At 41.8% G+C, this 24,141-nt stretch overlaps 1 protein-coding gene and 1 long non-coding RNA gene across 6 annotated transcripts in view; one reads left to right on the forward strand and one right to left on the reverse strand.

The window, feature by feature from the left end:
* DPYD (dihydropyrimidine dehydrogenase) overlaps window positions 1-24,141 on the reverse strand; it is a 675,852-nt gene that overhangs the window by 565,135 nt on the left and 86,576 nt on the right. For all 5 annotated transcript variants that reach the window (XM_075936591.2, XM_075936588.2, XM_075936587.2 and 2 more), the window contains one exon: window positions 10,768-10,850. In XM_075936591.2, coding sequence (XP_075792706.1) covers window positions 10,768-10,850 — 83 coding nt within the window. The remainder of the gene's footprint in view (window positions 1-10,767; window positions 10,851-24,141) is intronic.
* Window positions 3,276-10,754, forward strand: LOC142830586 (uncharacterized). Its single transcript, XR_012905963.2, has 3 exons — window positions 3,276-3,411; window positions 6,466-6,527; window positions 9,298-10,754. It is a non-coding gene; the product is annotated as an uncharacterized LOC142830586 (long non-coding RNA).

The following is a 24,141-nucleotide window of genomic DNA, read 5'->3' on the forward strand; positions in this document are numbered from 1 at the left end:
GGTGCCCGTGCCAGGTGCAAGCCTGCCAGCACCTAGCCAGCAGACCCTGCACCTGGCACGGCTCGAGCCAGGCACCCACTGCCACCCAGCGCTCCGCCTCTTCCCGGGACCAGACTGGCGGCTCCCGGGAGCCTGCCCGGGGCCGCAAGAGGCGGGCGCCCGCCTGGTCTAGTGCGGACATCGGGACCTCATCCACGACCTCCGCACTAGGCACAGGAAAATGGCCATCTAGGGCAGGATACCTGCCAGCCTGGCCACCCAGGAGCAGGTTTGCATGAAAATCAAGGTGGTCCAGTGAGACCCCCGACCATGAGCCCTGAGCTTAGAATGGCCGTACTGGGTCAGACCAAAGGTCCATCTAGCCCAGCAGCCTGTCTGCCGACAGCAGCCAACACCCTGGAGGGGATGGACCGAAGACAATGAACAAGCCATTTGTCTCATGCCATCTATCTCCAGCCTTCCACAAACAGAGGCCAGGGACACCATTCCTACCCCCTGGCTAATAGCACTCCATGGACCAAACCTCCATGACTTGATCTAACTTCTCTTTAAACTCTGTTCTAGTTCTAGCCTTCACAGCCTCCTGCAGCAAGGAGTTCCACAGGTTGACTATTTGCTTTGTGAAGAAGAACTTTCTGTTATTAGTTTGAAGCCTGCTACCCATTCATTTCATTTGGTGTCCTCTAGTCCTTATATTATGGGAACTAATGAAGAACTTTTCTTTATGCACCCTCTCCACGCCACTCATGCTTTTATAGACCTCTGTCATATCCCCCCCCTGTCTCCTCTTTTCTAAGCTGAAAAGTCCCAGTCTCTTTATCCTCTCTTCATATGGGACCTGTTCCAAACCTCTGATCATTTTAGTTGCCCTCCCCTCTTCCACCCTTTCTCTTCCCCTCTCCCACCTCCTTTTCCCAGTCTCCCCCAGTTTTGTTCAATAAAGAGAGTTTCTATTTTTGAACACACAGGTCCTTTATTTTGTACATCAGGAAGGCGGGCTAGGGAGGGGTAAGTGGAAGGAGGTGAGGGAGGAATGGGGTACGAGCCCCCAATGAGGAGGACTGGGGTGGCTCTGTGGGCTCCTCGGGGTGGAAGCTCTCCTGCAGCCCTCCAATTGACCCCCCCCCCCGGATGGCAGCCTGCGGCAAGTGCAGCCAGGCTGATGGCCGAGTGCTGTGATGTGCCGAGTGTGGGCACTCAGGGCACTCCAAGCCAGAACTGCTTTGCAAGCGGGGAACCCCTGAGAACTGTCTATCCAGGATGGGGGTCGGGACCCTTTAAGCACAGCCCTCGGCTAGCCTGAGACAGCAGCTCCACGCTCTAAGTCCTATTCTGATGCCCTGCCGGCACTGCTTCCGGCCATCCTTAACCTCGGTTCAGGGTCCACTCAGTGTAGAGATGCTAGTTCGAATTAGCAAAACGCTAATTCGAACTAGTTTTTAAGTCTAGATGCGCTAATTCGAATTAGCTTAGTTCGAATTAACTAATTCGAACTAAGTTAGTTCAAATTAGTGCTGTAGTGTAGACATACCCACAGTGAGTAATACTGTTTGATGCAAGAAGCTATCAGTTTCAATATGCGCAGAGAAGAAATCGGCGTGCCTATTCAATGCTCAGCAATGGACACGAACAAATGTTATGAATTGTGGAAGGCCAGAGTCCTGTCGATGTAAAATGAGAGGGCTCTGAGGACATCGAGGGTGTGCAAGACAGCATCTTGGCGTGATGCATGAGGCATAGGATGAAAAGTAGGAAAGACAATAGATTTGTTGATGTGGAAATCTGTGCACACCTTTGATAGAAACAAAGGGTATGAATGTAGTATTACTTTGTCCTTCATGAACTGTGTATACGGCAGAACTCTGTTCTGAGGGCGGTGAGTTCACCAATTCTACACACTGATGTAATTGCGAGTAAGAATTCCACTTTCACCAACAACAAAAGGAGAGAACATGTGACCAAAGGCTCAAATGGGGGCCAAGTAAGTGTGTCCAGCACTAACTCCAAGTCCCATTCCAAAGGTGGTGACCTGCATGGAGGCTAAGGTTGTGAAGACCCTTAGGGAACCTTCTCATGGTAGCATTTGTACAGACGGAGAACCCCTCTATTTGGTGGTGAAAAGCAGTCAGTGCAGCCAGGTGTACACTGAGAGAGGATACAGACAGACCTTCATGTTTCTAGTGGAGGATATAATCGAGAATTATATGAAGTGGCATGGCACAAGGATCAATTTGCTCATTTATATACCAAGCTGCGAAGCATTTCCATTTACATGTAATTTACTGACCACTGTCTAACCGGATGTTTTTCACCTGACCAGAGTAGAGCCTTTTGGAGTCACTGAATCAGAGAGGAACCATGCCATGAGATGTAAGGTTTGCGGCGGGGGGTACAGGAAGGCACCCCCGTTCTGCGAGACTAGGTCCTGCCAGTCTAGAAGAGGGTAGGGAGGCAGAAGAGACATCTGATAGAGATATGGAAACCATGTCTGTCTGGACAAAGAGGGAGCTATCAGAATGACTTGGGCCCATTCGTCATGATCTTGTGTAGAATCCTCAGAATGTGGGGGGAATGGGGAGAAAGCATAGTATAGCGGGGCACTCCACATGATAAAGAGGTGATTACTCATCTCAATAGTAACTAACATTCTTCAACATTCATTTTCCCGTGGGTGCTCCACATTAGGTTGGTGTGCCGCTACTGAGCCCTAGAACGGAGATTTCAGAGCAGTGTCCCTGTGGCCGCACATGTGCACACCTGTAGCTGTGCGCTCCTTGGTGACAGGCATCACAGCGTGAGACCTCCCCACTGCTCCTCAGTTCCTTCTCTACCTCAGAACAATGCTTATGAGAAGGCCAGAATCCCAAAGTAGAGGGAAGAAAGAGAGGGTTGTGGAGCACCCACGGGGACCAATATGTGCGGACTCATTTAACACTCATGTTCGGTGGGGAGGGCTCTGCTGAATGTGCCTGCCATTGTGTTCAGGGTGCCCAGAAGGTGTTGTATTTCAGGCCTCTGTACAAAGTGCTAGAGATTGGGCTCTCCCCTGACAATTTATATAAAACATTAATGCGACATTGTCTATGTACAGTCTGACATAACTGTTGGCAATGCATGGGAGGAATCTGGCACATGCATTCCTGACTGCACGGAGTTCCAGGACATTTATATGTAGGTTCTTGTCACTACAGGGATGTGTGATGTCATAGGTGGGCACCACATGAGACGTATCTTTTGTGATGGAGATGGACGGTTCTGGTAGGTGGAAGAAAACTCTGGAACAAAGGTTCTTGGGCTCAACCACCACTGTAGGGATTTCTTTACTGTCATTGGGAGGACTAGGATTTTGGATTTTGGGATTTTGGGTCTGTAAACCTGTCCCAGCCAGCCCTGTAATCATCTCATGTGAAGGTAACCTTGTTGATAACAAAATTTCATGCTGCCATGTGCTCCAACAGCCAAAGGCATTTGAGTGCTCTTATGTGGGGGCTAGATCGTAAGGTATTTACTGAGGCCACAATTTTTGGAAACCCTCTGTACGGAGGGATGTGGTGGCCCTTGCTGAGTCAAGACATGCTCTTATAAATTGTATTTCTTGTGTGGAAGAGAGTGTTGATTTGGCTTTGTTCACTTACAGGCCGAGGTGTTGGAATATGTGTCTTGTGATTGACAGTGAACGGCAGGAATTGTTGTGTGAGCACATCCAGGAAAGGAAATATGATGATGCTTTGCTTTCTCAAATATGCTTTGACAACTGCCAGAAAAGACCTTCAGGACTGTAGAGAGTCCAAATGGAAGCACCTTGTATTTGTAGTGTTGAGACTCTACAACAAAACAAAATGTCTGTGAGATGGGTGGATGGAAATGTGAAAGTATGCATCTTGCAAGTTGAGGGACAAGAACCAAATGTCCTGTTCCAATGCCGGTAATATAGTGGCAAGCATTACCATCTTGAATTTTTGTTTCTGAATGAATTTGTTGAGTGACCAGAGATCTAAGATGTGTCTCCAACCTCCTGATCTTTTTTCCGTCAGGAAGTAATGGAAGTAAAACCCTTTGCCCCTAAATTGTGTTGGGGCTGGTTCAATCACGCCTACGTATATGAGGTGTTGTTGAAGTAGAATCTCATGAGAGTGGTTCCTGAAGAGGGACTGGGAAAGGGGGTGGAAAGGAGGTAGAGATATAAAAGGAGTAAGATAGCCTCTCTCAATTATCTGTCAGAGGTTATTCCTTGCTAGTTGTTAAAAAGGGGTGACAGTTAATGATGGAACAAGTTTGCTTGAGATGATGGCATTGGAATAGGTGAGAAGCTCTCACAACCCTCGACCTGATGTTCAAATTTGCTTATTGGACTGCTCCGAATGTTGAGAGTAGGTAAAGGAAGGGCATTGTCATTGAATTCTGCCACTGCGTCTGTTCTGTTGGTGTTGGTCTTGTCTGCTTTAATGTTGAGTATTTGGTGGGTATCGAGGTCTTGGGTAGGTCTGATACCTTTATTGTCTTCTCCTACGTGCCTGGTTGTAGATTCCTAAGGAACGAAGTGAATTTCATTGGTGTTAGCTACAAACAACTTCTGACCATTGAAAGGAAGAGCTACTAGTGTAGATTGGATCTCTCTGGGGAACGAAGTGAAGTCCAACCATGAAGCCTTTCTCATGACTACTGCTGGTGCTGTGGGATCACGCAACTATGTCAGCAGCATCTAATGCAGTTGCAGTACTGTTCCGGCAATCGTGTGAACCTCTGATGCTTTTATACTGCTGTCTTTTAGCCTCGGGAATATCTGCGATAAAGTCATTAAGCTTAGTAATTTCTGTAGTCATACTTGCTTAATAAAGCCACATAGTTAGAAATGCAAAATTCTAAGTAGAAGACGTGTATATTTGTGTCCGAATGAGTCAACTCTTTTGCTATCACAGTCCAATGGAGTGGACCAAAGTTGTTGTTGCTTGGTTTTCTGTTGTGCAGCCTGCAGCATGAGGGAGTTAGGTACTGGGTGAGTAAAGAGAAATTCTGATCCTTTGGGTGGAATGTAATACTTCTTATCTGTTCTCTTAGCAGAAGAGATTGATGCCAGAGGTTGCCAGTTCCATTATTGCTGAATTAATTGGCAGTGCTATTTTAGATGATGTTACCAAGTGCAATATGTCAGGTAGTTCATGCTGATTCTCAACAACCTCCTACAGAGTAATGTTTAATTCAGCAGCTACGCATTTGAAAAGGTCTTGGAAATGTGCATCATCATCTGAGGTAGTTGGCGCTAGAGGCACAGACTCTCCCTCCATTGGGTAGGTTCATTTAGATCTAGGGAGGCACCCTCCTCTAGATGGGTGGATCCCCTTTGTGTGTTTGTTTAGAGGGGGAATATTGCACGGTGTCGTTTCCAGCCATGTTGGTGTTTTTTATAAGATTGCCATTTGTCCCAATATTGCCAATGTGGGTATGGCATGGGTGGGGAGCACCCAAGGATTGCCATAATATGGAAGCATATTCCCAAATGTATGACAAGAACTGGAAGGGTAAATAGTCCGATCTGTGTAAGGAGAACTTTCTGGAGAAAAACCTGTTGAAAATTCATCTTTAGATTTGGATGAAAATCTTTCTTAAGAAAGTGATTTCTGAGATGTTAACATAGCAGGTCTAAAATTGGTGAGCTGAAAATAAATGAGACTAACAAGTCTCTGTGCTGAGTGCAGTGCTCAGCTGGTGTTAACGGTGTTGTATTGGGAAGCACAGATGCTATTTGAGGTGCTGAATCATACCTCAGTGCAAGCTGACTAGCACAGCATTAGGTGTCTCTGTGGCAGAGGGGCCCAGTAATATGGTAGGTGCCACACTCTTATACTTTGACAGCAAAATTGTGTCAGTTCTGGGTGCTGCTGCAGCTGATGAGGCAGGAAACTTGAAGCCTGATGCCTCAGAACGTGGTTTAGTGCATGTCTCTTTGTTAGCTGCACTGGCAGTTCTCGAGATGCCTGGAGCATCATACATGCTGAGATGAGGTGCTGCTGTTCTCGGCACCAGCCTTAACGGAGATGGCCGTTTCAGTGACATAGCCCCCTGAGGTAAAGAGGAGATTCACTTTTTGGTGGGTTTTTTTGGTCCACGCTGTTTGAGGTCCTCAGGCTGTTAGCCTGGGTCAGAATCTGGTCTGAGAGAGAACTGACAAAAGCCACTGTTGCAGGAATCAGAATGGTAGACATGCATGCCAGATAACATATGTCATGTGACCCATAAGCTGCAGACAAATGAGCACTGATATAATAGGGCTGGCTGCAACAATGGAGGTCAAGTTCTGTATGGCTTGGAAACGTTGGTCTGGCAAGTAGGCCCAAGCGGTTGTGGAGCACCTATAAAATCCAGAACTTGGGTTGGTTGGAGAATAGATTTTTGCTCATTTATGAGGAGTCCTAGAGAGTCAAGAGCCTCTTGGTGACTAACACCATGTTGCGTGTCTCTTCCCAGGAGGGACCTCACATAAGGCAATTGTCCAGGCATGGAAAAACCATAACTTCTTGGCATTGCAGGTAAGTGCAATGACTGTGAGAGTCTTTGAAAAGACTCTGGGAGCCCAGGATAGACTGATTGGAAGGAATCTGTATTGAAAGTGTTTGGAGGCTATTGTGAATTGGAAGAACCATCTGTGCGAAGGATGTATGGTTGTGTAGAAGTAGACCTGGAGGTCAAGGACTGCACACCAGTCTTCCTTGTCCAATGCTGTAATAATCGATGCAAGGGTAATCATTTTGAACCACTGCTTGTGTAAGAATTTGTTGAGTTAGCAGATGTCAAGGACGAATCTCCCATCCTCCTCTCCGTAAGGAAGCAATTGGAGTAAAAGCCCCTGCCTCTGTATGGCCGGGCACTCTCTCAATGTCTCCTATGAGGAGCAGGTGGTTTACTTCCTGCATTCGAAGCTCTTCGTGAGAGGGGTCCCTGAAAAGGGATGGGGAAGGTGGGGAGGTTGGAGGGAGGGAGATGAGAGGGATAGCATATCCTGACCTTACTATTTCGAGGACCCATTGGTCAGTTGCAATTGAAGCCCATTGATGATAGAATAGGTGCAATCGGTGGTATATTCTCGCATCATCGTAAGGCACTAGTATGTGGGAGAGGTCGGGCAGACCCTTCACTAGAATCTCAAAACTGATGCTTTGAGGAATATTGGGTCAAAAAACAGCTGTTAGGGGCCTTTGTCTTTTGGGCCCTCAGTCTAGAGCGACCCTGATCAAAACCCCTCTGCTGGTGACTAGCACAAGGGAAACTTCTCTATCTTTGATACAGCATGTAGTATCTATGGTGGGAGAGTGGGGTGTACATCCCTAATGTATACTAGGTGTAACAAGAGTGCCAAGGCAGTGGATGCTCCCTGAATGACCATCAGAGGCCAGCACTGGATCGCGACAAGTGTTGCACTTTAAATCCGGGAGGACCAGGCACGGCATCAGAAGTAGTGTTTGAGTTCTAAACACAAGTGGTTGTAGCCTGCCTTCCTGCCTTCCTTTGTAAACCTATTTACAAAGTATAATGTGAAACAAGCATTTGTGAGGAGAGGCTGCAGTCTGGGCCTGTTCCCCGTTTATCATCTCTCTTCTCTGTCTCTTTTTAAAAATTATTTTTCCAGTGCTTTTTTTGTGATGATATGGCCTGGAATGGCGTACCGTCATCTGTTTTCCAGCCCACAGAAAAGGAATGGGATTTCCCCTGCATGTACTGGCACCTGTTTTCCTGGGGAGGCTTGGCTCCTGATGGAAGGGTGCTTGGAATGCGCAGTGGTTTTTTTTCCGGATTCCAGCCTGGCGCTTTGGCTCTTAAAGGGGCTGTGACTGTATTTTGGCCCATAGCACAGTCTTTTTTTGCTCAGCAAGTTTGCCCCAGAGTACCGGCACCGTTTTTGTTACAAAAAAAGTGACCAAGGGCAGTAGCGAAGAAACTAAGGAGAGTTGGGCTGCACACACAAAGTGCAAAGGCGCAAATGCCATGAGGCACCTATCATACTTGCGTGACCCAAATGGCTACTGCTGTGAAAAATTCCAATCTGCAGTGCCAGAACAACCCAATATCAACAGTGGAGAGCACCCACAGGGACATGACTCAAAGAAGAACTTGCTAATGCAAGTTAGAAGTGCTTTATTTAACTTTTTAACAGCATAAGAAAATTAATCTTAATGAAAGTTGCTCATAAAATGAAAAAGAGGACTGAAATACAACATTATGTATGTTACAGATCTCAGTGGAACAAAAGGCATTTTGGACTGTTCACTAAGGGCTCGTCTACATTGGCCCCTTTTCCAGAAGGGGCATGGTAATTTTTGAAATCGTAATAGGGAAATGCGCGGGGGATTTAAATATCCCCCGCGGCATTTAAATAAAAATGTCCGCCGCTTTTTTCCGGCTTTTAGAAAAGCTGGAAAAGAACATCTACACTGGCCCCGATCCTCCGGAAAAAAAGCCCTTTTCCGGAGGATCTTATTCCTACTTTGAATAAAAGCCGAGGAGCGGCGCTACTGGAGCAACCCAGCAGCACCCCAGCTGCTCTGCCCCAGGCGTCCTGATTTAGCCGCTGCTGAAACTGACCAGCGCTGACTACAGGAAGCCCGAGGCAGAGTTGCTCTGCCCCGGGCTTCCTGGAATCAGCTGCTGATCAGTTTCAGCAGCAGCTGAGTTGGGGACGCTTGGGGTTCTTAAGTTGATTCTGTATGTAAGTCAGAACTGGCGGTCAGTTTCAGCAGCGGCTGAATCTGGACGCCAGTTCCGACTTACATACAGATTCAACTTAAGAACAAACCTACAGTCCCTATCTTGTACGTAACCCGGGGACTGCCTGTATTTCAAAATAAGATACGCAATTGACATAGCTCAATTTGCTTAGCTTATTTTGAGTTAAGCCCTGCAGTGTAAATGCACCCTAAGTGATGAAATAACTGAAAAGGAAGTTTCTGATAGGTCTTAAACCATTTTGGTGCTTTTAAGAAAATCTTAAATATACTCCTACATACTCCTACAAAACTGCCCCTACTATCAGGAAAACAAACATTGAAATTTTGCCATTCTATTGGCCCTAGAATTTTGGCCGTCAAAGAAAGCAGGTAGCAGAATATAAAGTAAACTTTGTTGAGCCACATGCCAAAAATGCTGCCACTGTAACCATGAAATGTTACACATGTAGTTAGAAACAGACCCTTTTCTTGAAATCTAGTCTGTTTAAAAGGAAGTGTTTAAAAGTAGTTTCACATGCTTCACCTGCCCCCCAATAACTTTTCTATGTTTATTATTGTTTTCTCTCTTCTGTTGCAGTGTGAACGACCCACACAAATAAAGGAAACAGACTGGCTATACAGAAGAAAGACTAAACATGACTACACACACATTGCTCTCAAACGGCAGGTCTAGATTGCAGGATTTTTTCTGGATACCTTCAGTATCCAGGAAAAACTCCACTGTGTCCAGGGAAAGCAGAAGAGCAAACGTGCTCTTTCAGGGAGCCCTGTATATCTCATAGCTGAGCAATTTGCATAGCTTTTTCTGAAAAAAGACTATAGTGTAGACCTAGCCAAAATGAACAAACTAAAGAAAGAAAAAAATAATTTCTTTTATCTTTCAATCTCAGTAATCTTCATTGTTATGTGGAACAATAATAAGTGAAAAATATTCAAACTGAAGTGGATTTGTTGTGCAAGCAATAAAAGCTTTCAAAACAGCTAGGCTTGCATTTCATGTGTGAATGCTCTTACAGTTATTTAAACTGTTGTTCACAGACACCGTGCACAACACAAAGATAAAAACATGCTCATCTGAATATCCATAAATGTAAAGGGATTATGAATACTAACTAAATGAATTGGAGGCATATGTTTGTAAGCAGACTCTGTGTGTGTGTGTGTGTGTGTGTGTGTGTGTGTGTGTGTGTGTGTGTGTGTGTGTGTGTGTGTGTGTGTGTGTGTGTGTGTGTGAGAGAGAGAGAGAGAGAGAGAGAGAGAGAGAGAGAGACTTCCATAACCATTTATATTACCTCTGAAATTGGCCAAATTAGTTTTCAAGAATAAAAAGATACTTTAGAACATGGATGCAAATCTGATACCTTTAGTTACATGGAGTAAGTACCTTGCCTTGGATAACTCCTGAAGCAAGGCACTACACAACATGAATAAGGATGGCAGAATTAGTTCCATTCCTTGACCAATTCTAGAGTATTTTAAAAAAAGTTTTAAGCATAATGCTAGATACTGAATGTTTAAAATAAAGTGTGCTACAATATAAAGTATTTTGTAAAATAGATTATTCTTAGCTTGCAAGATGGAAACCATTGATTTTTTTAAAAAAAGCACAGTAATGCAATCCTGTTAAAGTCTAATAGAAAAAGAAAGTACTGTACATGGGCCACTATATATAGAAAGTTAAATACAAATTAGGAGCAAATATAGGCTCATTCATAGCACTACCATATAGTTTCTTTAACACTTACACCATTTAGATGAACAATATTTTCACTCATTCACACAGTTCAGTATAAATATAAAACAAGGTACCCCTTAAGCATTTTAAGTAACAAATTAAACATTTACGTTTTTTACTGTGCAGTGAGGCTTAACATTTATGCAGCTTCAAAACTAAAGTACAGCCTCAAGGGACCCCTCTCCACTGACAAATTAATACCTTAGAGAATAGAGCTGAATGGTGGCAATGAACTCATTTGTTCCCCCAATAATGAAGAATGACTCTTTCTTTACCACATCTGTGAATGTTGCCATGGTGACCCAGGCTTACCTCATTGCTTCTCGAAGTGCCCCACGTTCACTAAGAGTCGTATGCTTGATGTCATCAAAATTATTTTCTAGCATCTCACAGTTCTGCAATAAATGAAAGAATCCATATTACATTCTTAAGCAGCATTCTAGCATCATAACTTATATTCACTGTAGTGCAAGCCTAACTCATTTATATTGTTTATATATTCACACAAATTATGCATTCTGTTTTAATTGCACAGAAGTCATTAAAAGCGACATTGTGAATTCAGTAACAAAGAAAGAACAAAAGCTTATGATATGGTTGTCATGGAAATCCTTTTATAAGTTTTTTATATTGTGGTATATAGAATTTTTTTCTGAATCTATGTTTGAAGGAATAACAGGCTACAAAATTACTGCTAGATATAACAAGCAAACTTGAAAGTGTGGCAAAGTAGAAATAAAATATACTGAATTTAGAAATCATAATCTATACTTAAAATTCTGTACAAATGAATATTCAGTATAACATGAAAAAATTAATAATCCTAAATTGTGTGAGTTTCAAAACGCCGTAGCAAACTTGAAGGTAGTCTATTTATAAAGCTATCACAACAGTTGATTATGATTTTTTTCTCAAACTGCAGTAGTAAAGGCCCTAGTACTTCCAAATGAAAAGACAATTTATTTTAATGACATGGAAATAATAAGTAGTTTTGTGAGAATAAAAGGAATTAAAGAAAATAAGTATGCCAAAATAGCCTTCTCAATATGTCATCTGTTAATTCTTAACGTATAGCAAGCTCTACTATTCAGGGTTATGCCTTTTTTCCATCTCCAAATTCCTATTGAAACAAGAGGTCTGATTCTCTATTGCTATGTATCTTCCGAAGTCATCATACCTTTGCAAAGTGAGTACCTTCTAGAAAGCATAATATTGAGTTTTAGAAGAATACAACGCAATTATTTCTATTTTTCAATTACTATTTTAAGTTCACACTTAAAAGTAACACATTGATCAGAATCAAAATTCATCTTGAGCAAAAAAAATCATTTTTATTTATTTATTGACATTTTATTCACATTTTACTTGTAGTTTATTACTGTTTATAATAGGTAGATAATTTTATAGTGCACATCTTAAAAGATAAAAACGAATAAATGGAATATATACAGAAAGACTTCTCTTCTGTCAACTCATTTTACAATCTATAGCTATCACAATTACACTTGAACTGCCTTAATCCAGAAACCTTGTGAAATAGGATATGACAGATTATGGAATTTTCTGGACCATGGGTGTTCATATATACTTTTGTTTTGAAGGTACAAATTCAATACGTGGAGCCAAATATGCACCTGGGGACAGGGCATCAGGTAAGCACCCCACTCTCATTCCCCTCATGCCCAGATCCCACACTCCCATCTCCCTCATGTACCCTCGTGAAATGAGGAGTAACGGTAGTTCGAACTAGGAAGCCTAGTTCGAACTACCTAGTTCGTGCCCCGTGTAGCCGTGCTGCATGGGGTTCGAACCAGCGGGGTTTTAAAAATGGCGGCTCCCCACTTATGCAAATGAAGCCCGGGAAATTCAAATCCCGGGCTTCATTTGCAAGTGCGGTATGCCTACATTACCCTTCTAGTTCGAACTAGGAGGGTAGTGTAGACATACCCCCAGACCCTGCAGCTCCAGCGCTATGGGAGTAGCAGGGGAAAAGCGTCCAGAGAAGCGTTTCACTGCACTGTCATTCCCCGAGCTGGTGGAAAGGGGAAGTGGCAGCACACAGATTCGCTTCCTCCCTCTTCTTTCATGAGATTCTGGAGGTTCAAGTGTATTACTTACAGCTTGCATGAAAGAAAAAATACTCCTCAGTCTTGTGTGTAACTTTTTAAAAAGATCTTTCCAGCTTGTTGATCTAATAAAATTAGTTTTTCTTTGAACTAATACTACATACATTAATATGTATTATTAAACAGGTTATTGTACATTCAATAAAAAATTCAAACCAGTAAAAATAATTTGATGTAAATTCACATTTAAGGAACTTTCCTGAGTCATCTCTTTTTTAAAAAGTTATTTACAAACATTGCATATTTCCATAAACCTATCATGATTTTCACTGGTTTAAGTTTATTCCTCACTTGCAGTGCACTGTACAGTCAGTATGCCTTTCTATAGTAAAATCCTGCTCACCACACATACTTGGTCAATGAGAGTACTCAGGTCAGTATGACAACCAGGATTTAGACCTATCTTGAGAGATGTGTGCATTGATCTTTGGGATAAACATATATATAGACAGGTCAATTATATCAAATACATATAAGAATTTCAATCTGGAAATACTAGTATTTCATAGAAATGTAGGACTGAAGAAAAGAGGTCTTCTAATCCTGTGGCAGGACTAAGAATACGCAGGCATTCCTGTCAGACATTTGTGCTGCCAGTATTTAAAAACCTCCAATAATGGTGATTCCACCTTAGTATCCCGATCTATCATAGGCTATGTCTAAACTACATCCCTCTTTCGAAAGACGGATATAAATTTAGACAGATCGAAATTGCAAATGAAACCGGGATTTGAATTTCCCGCACTTCATTTGCATAATGGTGGCCGTGTGTTCTTTCGAAAATGGGTATTTCGAAAATGAAACCACAGTCTAGACACGGTCCTTTTGAAAAAAATCCACCTTTTTTGGGAAAGATCTTGTATGCCTCAGGGTTTTTTTTTTTAAAGAACCGCGTCTAGACAGCAGTTTCACTTTCGAAATGCCCATTTTCAAAAGAACGTGCAGCTGCCATTATGCAAATGAAACATGGGAAATTCAAATCCCGGCTTCATTTACAATTTCAATCTGTCTAATTTACACCCCCCTTTTGAAAGAAGGATGTAGTACTAGCATAATGTACTAGCAAACCTGTGTGAATAACTGATTTGTTTTGTTTGCTGGCGATTCCAAAACACATACACTGATCTTAGAAAACGAAGCACAGTAATAAAAGCAATTCATTTTGGGTCAAAAGAAACATTTCTTTTGACCCGAACAAAATATTTTGGTCTGATTTTGATATTTATATTTATTTTTTTACATCCTAAAGGAAATTTCAATACAAAAAGCCTTTTTAAATAAAAAAACCTAAATGTTGTTTCAAATATGACAATATTTTCATTTTTCAGAATGTTTTAAAAGTTTTTTGTTTGTTTTTAATGAAAAACTTTGGTAATAAATACATGAATTACTGAAATATTTTGGTTGACCCAAATCTACATTTTTTTACCAACAAAAGTTTTGAACAACACATTTTCCCCAGGTCTACTCAACACTAAAGCCTCTTTGAAACCAAATCAAATAAAACCTTCTGCTCCTCTGGAAAAACTAGGATAAGAAACGGGGTTTGGGAAACACCCTGAATCTCAACAGCCACAGTTGTTCAAAAGAAAACAGGAAGACAAGTTCAGAACATAGGGCTCTTTATTCTGAACATCCTACTTTCAGCTATTGTTAGATACAGTCTAGGAACGATAAGCTCAAATGGTGCCAGCTGTTCTCTACTGTGGGTATAAAATATAAGGAGACACAAACAGGGAAATCATACAGGATTTACAGACGAAAATCAATTCCCTTTCAATTGCACTTGTAAATGAATAGCATTATATTATCAGCAGAGTTCCAGTGATTCCAAGTAGAAAGCACAGTTATGTACCACCAGATACTGCTCTAACCAACTTTTCCTCAAGGTCTATGTTGAGCACATTGTTATCCTGCAACTAAACAAATACAAAGGCATGAAGTCCACATTCAAAGAAAAGGCTGCAATCTTCTAGTCTAGCGAGACTAAAAAATACGTTCACTTGACCACTAATATCTGGACACCCAAAAGTATTCAAGGAATAAACAAAGCACCCAATTTACCGACTTAGGCCATGTCTACATTATGAGATAAGGTTGAATTTATCAAGATAAACTTTTTAGCCCCCAATTTTGTAAAGTTGAAAGTACATGTCTTTACTGTGCACAAGAATTCAACACAGTTCAAAGTAGTGCATCCCCACTACAGTGGTTACCATCAACTTTGAGAGTGATGCCCTGTGGGTAGCTATCCCACAGTTTCTTCTTCCCTTTACATTCTGGTTTATGTTCCCAGTGCATGCTGGGACCAAGAGTGTGCAGCAGGTGGCTGATGTGGATATATGCCATCAGTATCCCATAATGCACTCATCTCATCCTTCCCCACTGCATGCCAGCAACAGCACTCTCTTTGCACCCTTTTTTCTCTAGTTATCTGTGAAGACTCAATGGCAGTATAAGCACAGAACCCGTTGTGGATCCCGATGAGTATCAAAACATTATGACAATCATATTAACCTATTAGTGGGCCTTATGCTAGAGTATATCTGAGTGTATCCAGGATCCACCAGAACAAAAAGAATCTCCAGAGGCCATGAACATACTCTTCTTTGGAGCACTTGAGTTGAGTGACTGACAAATGCTGCTAGCATTTGATCCTCTGATACAGTGGAATGACGGTTCGAGTGCCATGAGACAAGCACAGAATGGTGGGATCACATAACTATGCAGGTATGAGATGATCAGCAGTGGCTGCAAATCTTTCACATGTGTAAGGTCACTTTCATGAAAGTTTGTGAATTGCTTTCCCCCACCCTGAAGCACAAGAATACCAGAATGAGACCCACTCTGACAGTGGAGGAATACATAGAAATTGCCCTGTGGAAACTTGCAACACCAGACAGCTACTGGTCAATTGGGAATCAATTTGGAGTAGGGAAATCATCCAAAGCACAGGATGTGGTGGTGATGAGGGATTTCAACTATCCAGACATCTGTTGGAAAACTAACAGAGATTATCCAATAAGTTCTTGTACTGCACTGAAGACATCTTTTTATTTCGGAAGGTTGAGAAAGTTACTAGAGGGGAAGCTGTTCTAGATCTGATTTTAACAAACAAGAAGGAACTGGTTGAAAATTTGAAAGTAGAAGGCAGCTTGGGTAAAAGTGATCATGAAATCATAGAGTTCATGATTCTAAGGAATGATAATGCAGTAAGGAACAGTTCATCTACAGGCTAAGCAAGTTAAGAATGGTGGGAAAATGTGCAATGGGACATTTAAAGGGAAAGTTATGAAGTTTACTGACTAATTTAGACCTCAGGGAATGCAATATTCTTATTGTGGTGGCAACCTGCTGTGTAATCCATAATATTTGTGAGAGTAAGGGGGAAAGTTGTCTTGTTGGGTTGGGGGCGGGGGCGCAAGGGAGAGCACCTAGCCAGTAATTATGGGCAGCCCCAGAGCAATAAAAAGAGAACAGTGAGGGGCACTATAAATCAGAAAGGCTTTGAAAGACACTTTTAAGAATGACTGGATTAGAGTGTCATGCATGTTGTTCTCAATGAGGTACCCCTGCATTCAGTATGCTTGCTTGTAACTCCTCCCACTCTTCAACCCTTCAATAAGACTGTTGTTCAGAAATCAGGCATTCTTATTTAGGGAATACAGCAAAGTCTGAAAAGGAATTCAGGGTGGGAGCTTGGGGGAGAGGTGGGGTGCATGCAAAGCAGATGAACAGAAGACATGTATGTGAACTAGGATGGGCATTTTATACAATTTAATTATCTCCCTTTGTGATCTTTCATTCATGTGAGTTGACAGAGCAGTGTGCCTCAAGAGAGAACCCTAACCCTATCCTCTGAGGCTGTGTCCAGACTCAGGGTTTTTTTCGGGAAAAGTAGCCTTTTTCCGAAAAAACTTCCCCTGCGTCCAGACTCAAGCCGCGTTCTTTCGAAATTAAATCGAAAGAACGCGGCTTTTCTTTTGATGGCGGTAAACCTCATTTCACGAGGAAGAACGCCTTCTTTCGAAAGTTCCTCTTTCGAAAGAAGGCGTTCTTCAATGTAAATAGGGCTTCTTCAAAAGAGAGCATCCAGACTCACTGGATGCTTTCTTTCGAAAAAGCAAGCTGCTTTTTCGAAAGTTCAACGTGCAGTCTAGACGCTCTCTTTCGAAAGAGGGTCTTTCGAAAGTATCTTTCGAAAGAGCTTCTTTCGAAAGAGGCTTGCAGTCTAGACATAGCCTGAGAGAAAATAGAATGGAGGTACTTTTCCATATGCACCTATCAGGATGATGTATACAAGAATCAGCATGTATACTTGATTTCTTTAACCAATGGAAGGATGTCACTGTCTCACAAGACTGGTACAGTATTTTATTGTAATATATATAGCCTTTCTGCATCCCTTGCAAACACACACAAACACGAGACCTCAAATTTATCCATTGATCTATTAGGCTCACATATTACTTTAACCATCTGCACTCTTACAGCTCTTTAAAAATACCTTTTCAGGGGAAAAGAGCAATAGTTTATGGCTTGCAACTATCATTCCTAATTAGTGGGATTCAATAAATCAAGTAACTTGGTTCAAAGCCTTGAATTTTCTGCATATCTGTGAAGTACTCAAAAAAACAACACTCAACCCCAGGAATCTTCTTCATGTGTAGGTGGGGAACAAAAATTGGATTGAAGTTGCCACCAGGCCACTACTGTAGTATTTCAGCACAATTAGTAGCAACAGCCTGTTGCTCCCCAACAAAAATGTTTACAGACCACCTGCTCACTGGTTATTCGCTACCTTTAAGTGTAGGTTCCATTCATTTCAAAGACATAAGTAAATAAAAAATAAACTCAGCTTTTGGCTAAAACCAATTGTAGAAAAGCTCAGCCAAAAAAAAAGGGATTTTTCAAAGAGATAAGCATATGAAAACACAAATTTGATTATGCTCTTAACTACAGCAGCCACAAATGCTACAACGTTGACAAACTATGATCAGGACAAATTATACATTCAGAAGTCTAAAGGAAAAGGAAGGATAAAATTCAATCTACTGTATTTAATAATAAGACTAGATTAATATAATAAATATTTTGCATAGGACAGTTGTAGGTTTTTTGGTGCATAACACTGCAACGGTTTAAATATAACGAGCAATTAAATTCCCAGGTGTTCCAGTTTCAGCAGCAATTATATTTGAAAATGTAACCACAAGCAATGAAAAAAGTTGTCTTTGGTAGCTTTCTGCCAAGTTATTTCCCTTGTGTCTAAAAAAGGTCAAAAAAATTCATATATGATGGAATAATTCTGTAGTATTTTATATTTTAGTTCTGATTACAGTCATATAGTGCTGAATTATACCAAATCAAAAAACACCTCAAAAGAGATTTATGACAGCAAAGCAAATACAAGAAGATGTGGTTAAAATCAAAACTAAATGAAACAAGGTCATTAGTAGTTGTGCTATTGTTCCAAAAGGAAATCAAAGCCTAAAATCTATTTTAAAAAAATTCTAATATTAACCACTTCAAATAAAAGGTCAGGTATTAGGTTGTGAAATGAACTGGAGGCAAGATAGATCAGAAAGTAGTTCGATATACATAAATAAATGGTTCATTTAAACAGATATTAAACCTGAATTAAAGTGTATTGTATCTAAATGAGAAAAAAAAAGTCTGTTAGACTCAAGACTTCATTTCTACAGGGAATAAATTGAACCTATTAAATTTTATCCTGACTCTAAAAATAATAATAATTATCACATTTAAATAAACCCATTAGCACTTATGAAAAAACACAAAAGTTCACAACCTATACTAGCTCCTTATGACTATGGGGGCTCTTACAAAAAGACAAAATATAAGAAATTTTAATATAAGAAGACTACTACAATAATATCATTGAATAAAATGTAACAGCCCTTCTCATTTTCCCCTGGCCCCCACCAAGAGATTATCAATGACTGTAGGAGGGAGAACAAAAAACAGGACTATGTAGCACTTTAAAGATTAACAAGATGGTTTATTAGGTGATGAGCTTTCGTGGGCCAGACCCGCTTCCTCAGATCAAATAGTGGAAGAAAATTGTCACAACCTTATATACCAAAGGATACATGGTATATATGGTTGTGACAATTTTCTTCCACTATTTGATCTGAGGAAGTGGGTCTGGTCCACGAAAGTTCATCACCTAATAAACCATCTTGTTAGTCTTTAAAGTGCTACATAGTCCTGTTTTTTTGTTTCAGCTACACCAGAATAACACGGCTACATTTCTATCACTGTAGGACGGAGGTGATTGTCCTGGTCTCAGTCCAGAAAATCTCCATCCCTCAGACTCATTGAACATTGGCATCATCTGATGGCTTCCCCAGAACATTAATGAAGCTTTAATTTATACCATGGGGAACACAGGAAGGAAGTCACATTATGGGAGCAAAGCAAAGCAAATTGGAGGGGCTCCTGTACAGTGAGGGATGAAGAAGGAGAATGGACGTGAGTGAAGAACAGAGATTAATTAAACAACCCGAATACTAATACGACCTGTACCTAGCATAACCATTAATGTTTTGCTATCATTTGTCTATTGCAATTTGTCTGCCTCATCTATATAAACTGTAATATTTTTCAGGAAAATGACTATATGTTCCTGAACTATCTTTGAACTACACCTAGAACATTTTTAACTAATAAATAATAATAGCTATTTCAGATCTGGACCCAACATTCACAGTCTCAGACTATACCTCTAACAGGATGAGTAAGTCCAATAACTCCAAAATAGCATCAAACAGGGATGAAATTCAGAATTTCACAAATCAGGCCCTTGACTCTTAATAAGAGTTGAACTAATGGTGGCTTACATTATGTGTGACAATCATTTGAGTATTAGGGTTGTGATGGAAAAGAAATCTTACTTTCAAAAATAACTTTCTAACCCTTGAACAGCCTTGTGCTTATATAGAGTGACGTGTACTTCATGGCCACATACTGCCCTTCGCTCAGTTTGTGTTACAAAAATAATTCTATTTTTTCCAAGCGCCTAGGCACAACCCGGATTCTGAAGCACCTCCTGGCTCTGAAACTCACAGAGTATCTGAAACACACTCAGGCTGCCTAGTATCATCATCACAGTCTCTGTAAGTCACAGAAGGCACAGTAACTACACTACATCAGGGAGGGCTTAGGAGTCTGAGTCTTGACAAGATCATTATCCAATAACCTAAGCTAAACCATCCTGTGAGCTTCAACTGATCAAGGAACTGATCCCTCTCCCATTGAAATCAATTGCAAATCTCTCATCGACTCAAATGAGGGCAGGATCATGCTCTAAGCCATTTTCTGGTAGTTTAACTGTATCCTGAAATACTTTACATAAGAATTTCAAAGATATCAGTATTACAGATAAGGTCTTACACACAGTTCTAGGTAGTTGGGAAAAAAATCTTTTGATCTGACAAAAGCTGTAAGACCTATTCTAAAGCTGCCTGTATCACTGAAGTTGAGTAGATATCTTATCCTACTTAACATGCTGCAAATCAAAAGCTTTTTTTGTACCCTCTGCCTTTTTGTGGAGAGTTATTGGATATAAGTGACATAGCATTATTTTAGGAAATATTAACCACTTCCATTAGGAACATCATGCTTCCCCAAATATTAATGGAAGCAAATCCTGCAAAGTTTACTGAGGAAAACCTCCCATAAATATCAATGGGAATGTTACTTGAGTAAAGATGTATAATGATTCCAGCCTCTAAAAAAATTAGCATCCCTAAGCTCTGGGCTTTGAATTTTCTGTTCCTAGTGATGCTACAGCAAGGTGCTACAAAGAGTGAACTTTCATGCTCCAACTTCCACTTTTAAAAAATATATAAACATGGTTAGGTATAAATATAATATTCCTCAGACATTTCAGATCTCTTCAGTGAATCTTTCCATTCACTTCAACTGGCATTAGAGCTGACAAATGACATCGGTGTAAAGCTTCAAACAAGACTTGTACATTAAATAAGCCTTATTTTAAAATCTTAAATCCTACTTCAGCAGCAAACAGCAAATAATTTTCAACATTTTGACTTTAAAATACTAAATATAAAGGATCATTTGTTTTCAAAAGTTGCCTTGCTTCCTAGGGAAGCAATATCAGATTTATTCCAAGTGTAGGTATTACTTCAGCAATGAAATCTTCATTGCATAAAGAGGGTGGGGTGGGTAATTGCTTTTTTCTGAAGGTTTATTTCTTTGCAATGACAATAAAAATGTTCCACGTGTTCTTGCTGTTTTATTAATTTTTCTTCTTTTCCTATTGTACCCCAAAAGGCACATCTCAAAGAATGTTTCTGTGGGAAAAATAAATCTTTCATTAAAGTACAAGTTTGGATCCAATCTTTTTTTTTCTTTTTTGCCTTTTTTATTTTCCACCAATTCATATGTTGATAGCTGGATGTTTCCCTTTTTAAATCAAAAGACACCTCAGCAGCTAAGTCTAACAGTGCCTGTCTGTTCACAGCAGAAGAAGAGCATGAACAATTTTACAAATCTGCCACTTCAGAACCCCTTTTAAAGCAAAGAACACTGGATGATAAGTTACAAATCAGCACTTGCTTCTCTCTCTTTTGCTTTGTTTGTTATCATAGAGCATACCCAGTTTTCTATTCTTGCATAATATCAGACAGAACCAATAACAGAAATAGGACCAAGACACTGAACTGCAATTTAGATTTCAACAACTGGAACTCAACATCTTGCCTTAATTTCAAAGATTTGGAATTAGGGGCCTTAATTTGTGGCTCACCTGTTTATGTCAGTCTTGAATAGGACCCTGATTTGGGATTACAAAAAACTGATTTTGACTTCTACATGAAACCTAAAGAGCACTTTCAGAAACTTTCTGGCTAAAATGCTCAGAAGCAAAATCTGGCCAATCTCAAGGCCAACTTTTCAAAATGACTCAGATCCCATGTAGGCACCTTAATAAGTGGCCAGACTGTCAGAAGAATTCATTAGGTTAGGTACTGAGGCTTCTGAGAATCTACACATTAATGTTACAATGACAGCTGCTGGGTGTTGATCACTTTGAAGAACCTGGACCTAATTTAATGAGCTAAATGGAATCTGAACTCTTTGGGAAATCTGCCCTACTTGTGGGTGCTATGTACTTGTAAATTTGGCCTGAACTTGTTGCAAAATCTGTCTTTACGTTGGCAAACCCACTAGTTACTGAGTCACCTAATTACTGCACTTGAACATGTTTTATCAAGCAACCATGGGAAACAGGTTTTGATGGATTAAAATATTTTGCCAGACCAGGGAAGGTGCTGCAAGGTTTGAGCATGAGAAGGATGGCGGTGGGCACTTACTTGGTGCCGCATTCCTGGAGACACACATGGCTCTGCACCCCGTGTTGCGTCAAGGCACCAACTGCTGCCACTACAGCAGCGTGGAGAAAAGCCACAAGTGAAGTGTGTTTCTTTGCTGCCTTCCTCAGCTCAGAGAAGGGGAGTGGCAGTGTGCAGAGCCACATCCTCCTCTGTACCATGGGTGTTCCCATATTAGGTATACTTGGAACACAGAGGCCTAATGTATTGATATAACACCCATAATTTGATAGTCTTAGCAAGGCAGTCTCTAAATCTTAGTCACTTTGGAGGTGTTTTACTTTTACCTTGTAATATATTTGGCTTTTACACCTCAAAATCTCAGTACAAACATTAACAAATTAATCCTCAGTTCATTGTTGAAGTAGATACATATCTCAATTATATAGTGAAGGAAACTAAAGCAGAGAGAGACTACATGACTTACCCAAGGCTACCCAGCATGTCAGTGCCAGAGATAAGATTAACACTCAGGAGGAGTTTTCCAGTTCCCAGTCCAGTGCTCATCTCAGAATGATCAATGGCACAAGAAGCTGACAATTGGAACTGCACATCATTAAAGCAGAATACATGATTAAAATGTCACCGAGAAAGCTAAACTTGTGACAAAATTTCTCTCTCCTGGCGGGTTAATCTGCCCAGAGAATACTCAGTATTTAGGATTACTGCTTTTGAAATCTTAGTATCGGTAAAGCAACTTTACATTTTCTCAGTCACACATCCACTTCTGCAGTAATGTTTGTGGAAAGACAGGAGTGACATGAACAGATCTGCTGCACAAAATGAAAAATGTTGCTTAACAGCACGGTTCTGAGTCTGCATGCAAGGCTTAACTTAGGCATGTCAATTAAGTGATGAAGAGCACTGGAAAATGAACATGCATCCCCTTTACTTCCATCACACCTTTGGTGCTATTCTGCAATTTCCTCCAGAACTTTATCTTGAGAATGTTACCCAAGCTGATAACTGTGTAATGGCATGCTGAACACCATTCATACTGGTATTTAGGCCAGCCATCGTACGCTACTTGCTGATGTTATTTTCTGCATGAGTTAGGGTATGTCTACACTACAAAGTTAATTTGAACTAACAGCCCTTAGTTCGAATTAACTTTAATAGGGGATACACATGCATTAAATTCAAAATAGCGGAGCGCTTAATTCGAACTAGGTAAACCTCATTCTATGAGGAGTAATGCCTAGTTCGAATTAAGTAGTTCGAATTAAGGGCTGCGTAGCCACTTAATTCGAATTAGCTGGAGGCTACCCCTTCCCAGGTTCCCCCTGGTGGCCACTCTGGAAAACGCCTCTCCTCTCCCCCAGCCCCGGGGCCCTTAAAGGGGTAGACTCTGGTCAGACAGCACTTTGCAGAGCCAGCCCTGCCAGCAGTCTCTGCCCCTGACTCAGTGGCCCCAGGATGAGCCAGGCTGCCAGCCGTCCCCCGCCCAGTCCCCCAGCACCCAGGGGCCAGCCAGGGGCCATAGATGGCGCGCACCCTCCTGGACTAGTGCGGAGGTCATGGACCTCATTGAGGTTTGGGGGCAGGCCCCCAACATCAATGATCTCTGCACTAGGAGGAGGAACGCAGCTGTCTACGGCTGCATAGCAGCCACCATGGCCAGCAAGGGACACAGGAGCACCCAGGAGCAGGTGCACCTGAAAGTTAAGGAGCTGCGGCAGGCATACGCCAGGGCTACCAGGGGTGGCGCCGCAACAGGGCCTGCCACCTGCCCCTACTTCCCCGCCCTCGACCAACTTTTAGGGGATGGTGCGGTCCGCGCCAGCCCGGGAGGCAGCGAGCCAGGACCGGAGGGCCCTGATCCGGGTGCACCGGAGGGGCCACCGCCAGCTGTTCCGGCACTAGAGTCGGCAGGGTCATCCGGGGAGGCAATATCGGGTAAGTGCCAGCACTGTCCCCTGTCCTGGGGGGAGGCGGAGAGGGAGACCAGGGACTGCACACATGGGCCATGCCTCCCATGGATCACGCAGCCACCTGTGCACGTGTGAGCACATGAAATGCCACCCTTGGGCAGGTGGCTCCTGTTGTGTGACACCCAGGGGCCGTGGCCCAATAGGCACACGCATGTGTGAAGAGATCTGACATGATCCCGACCCTGGGGCGGGACCCAGCAGGATGCCCTCCCTTCACACACCCCCTCTACACAGAGGCAGGGGGCATCTCTC

Source organism: Pelodiscus sinensis, chromosome 9 (assembly GCF_052426305.1).
Source record: "Pelodiscus sinensis isolate ZL-2025 chromosome 9, ASM5242630v1, whole genome shotgun sequence".
Classification (NCBI taxonomy): Eukaryota; Metazoa; Chordata; order Testudines; family Trionychidae; genus Pelodiscus; species Pelodiscus sinensis.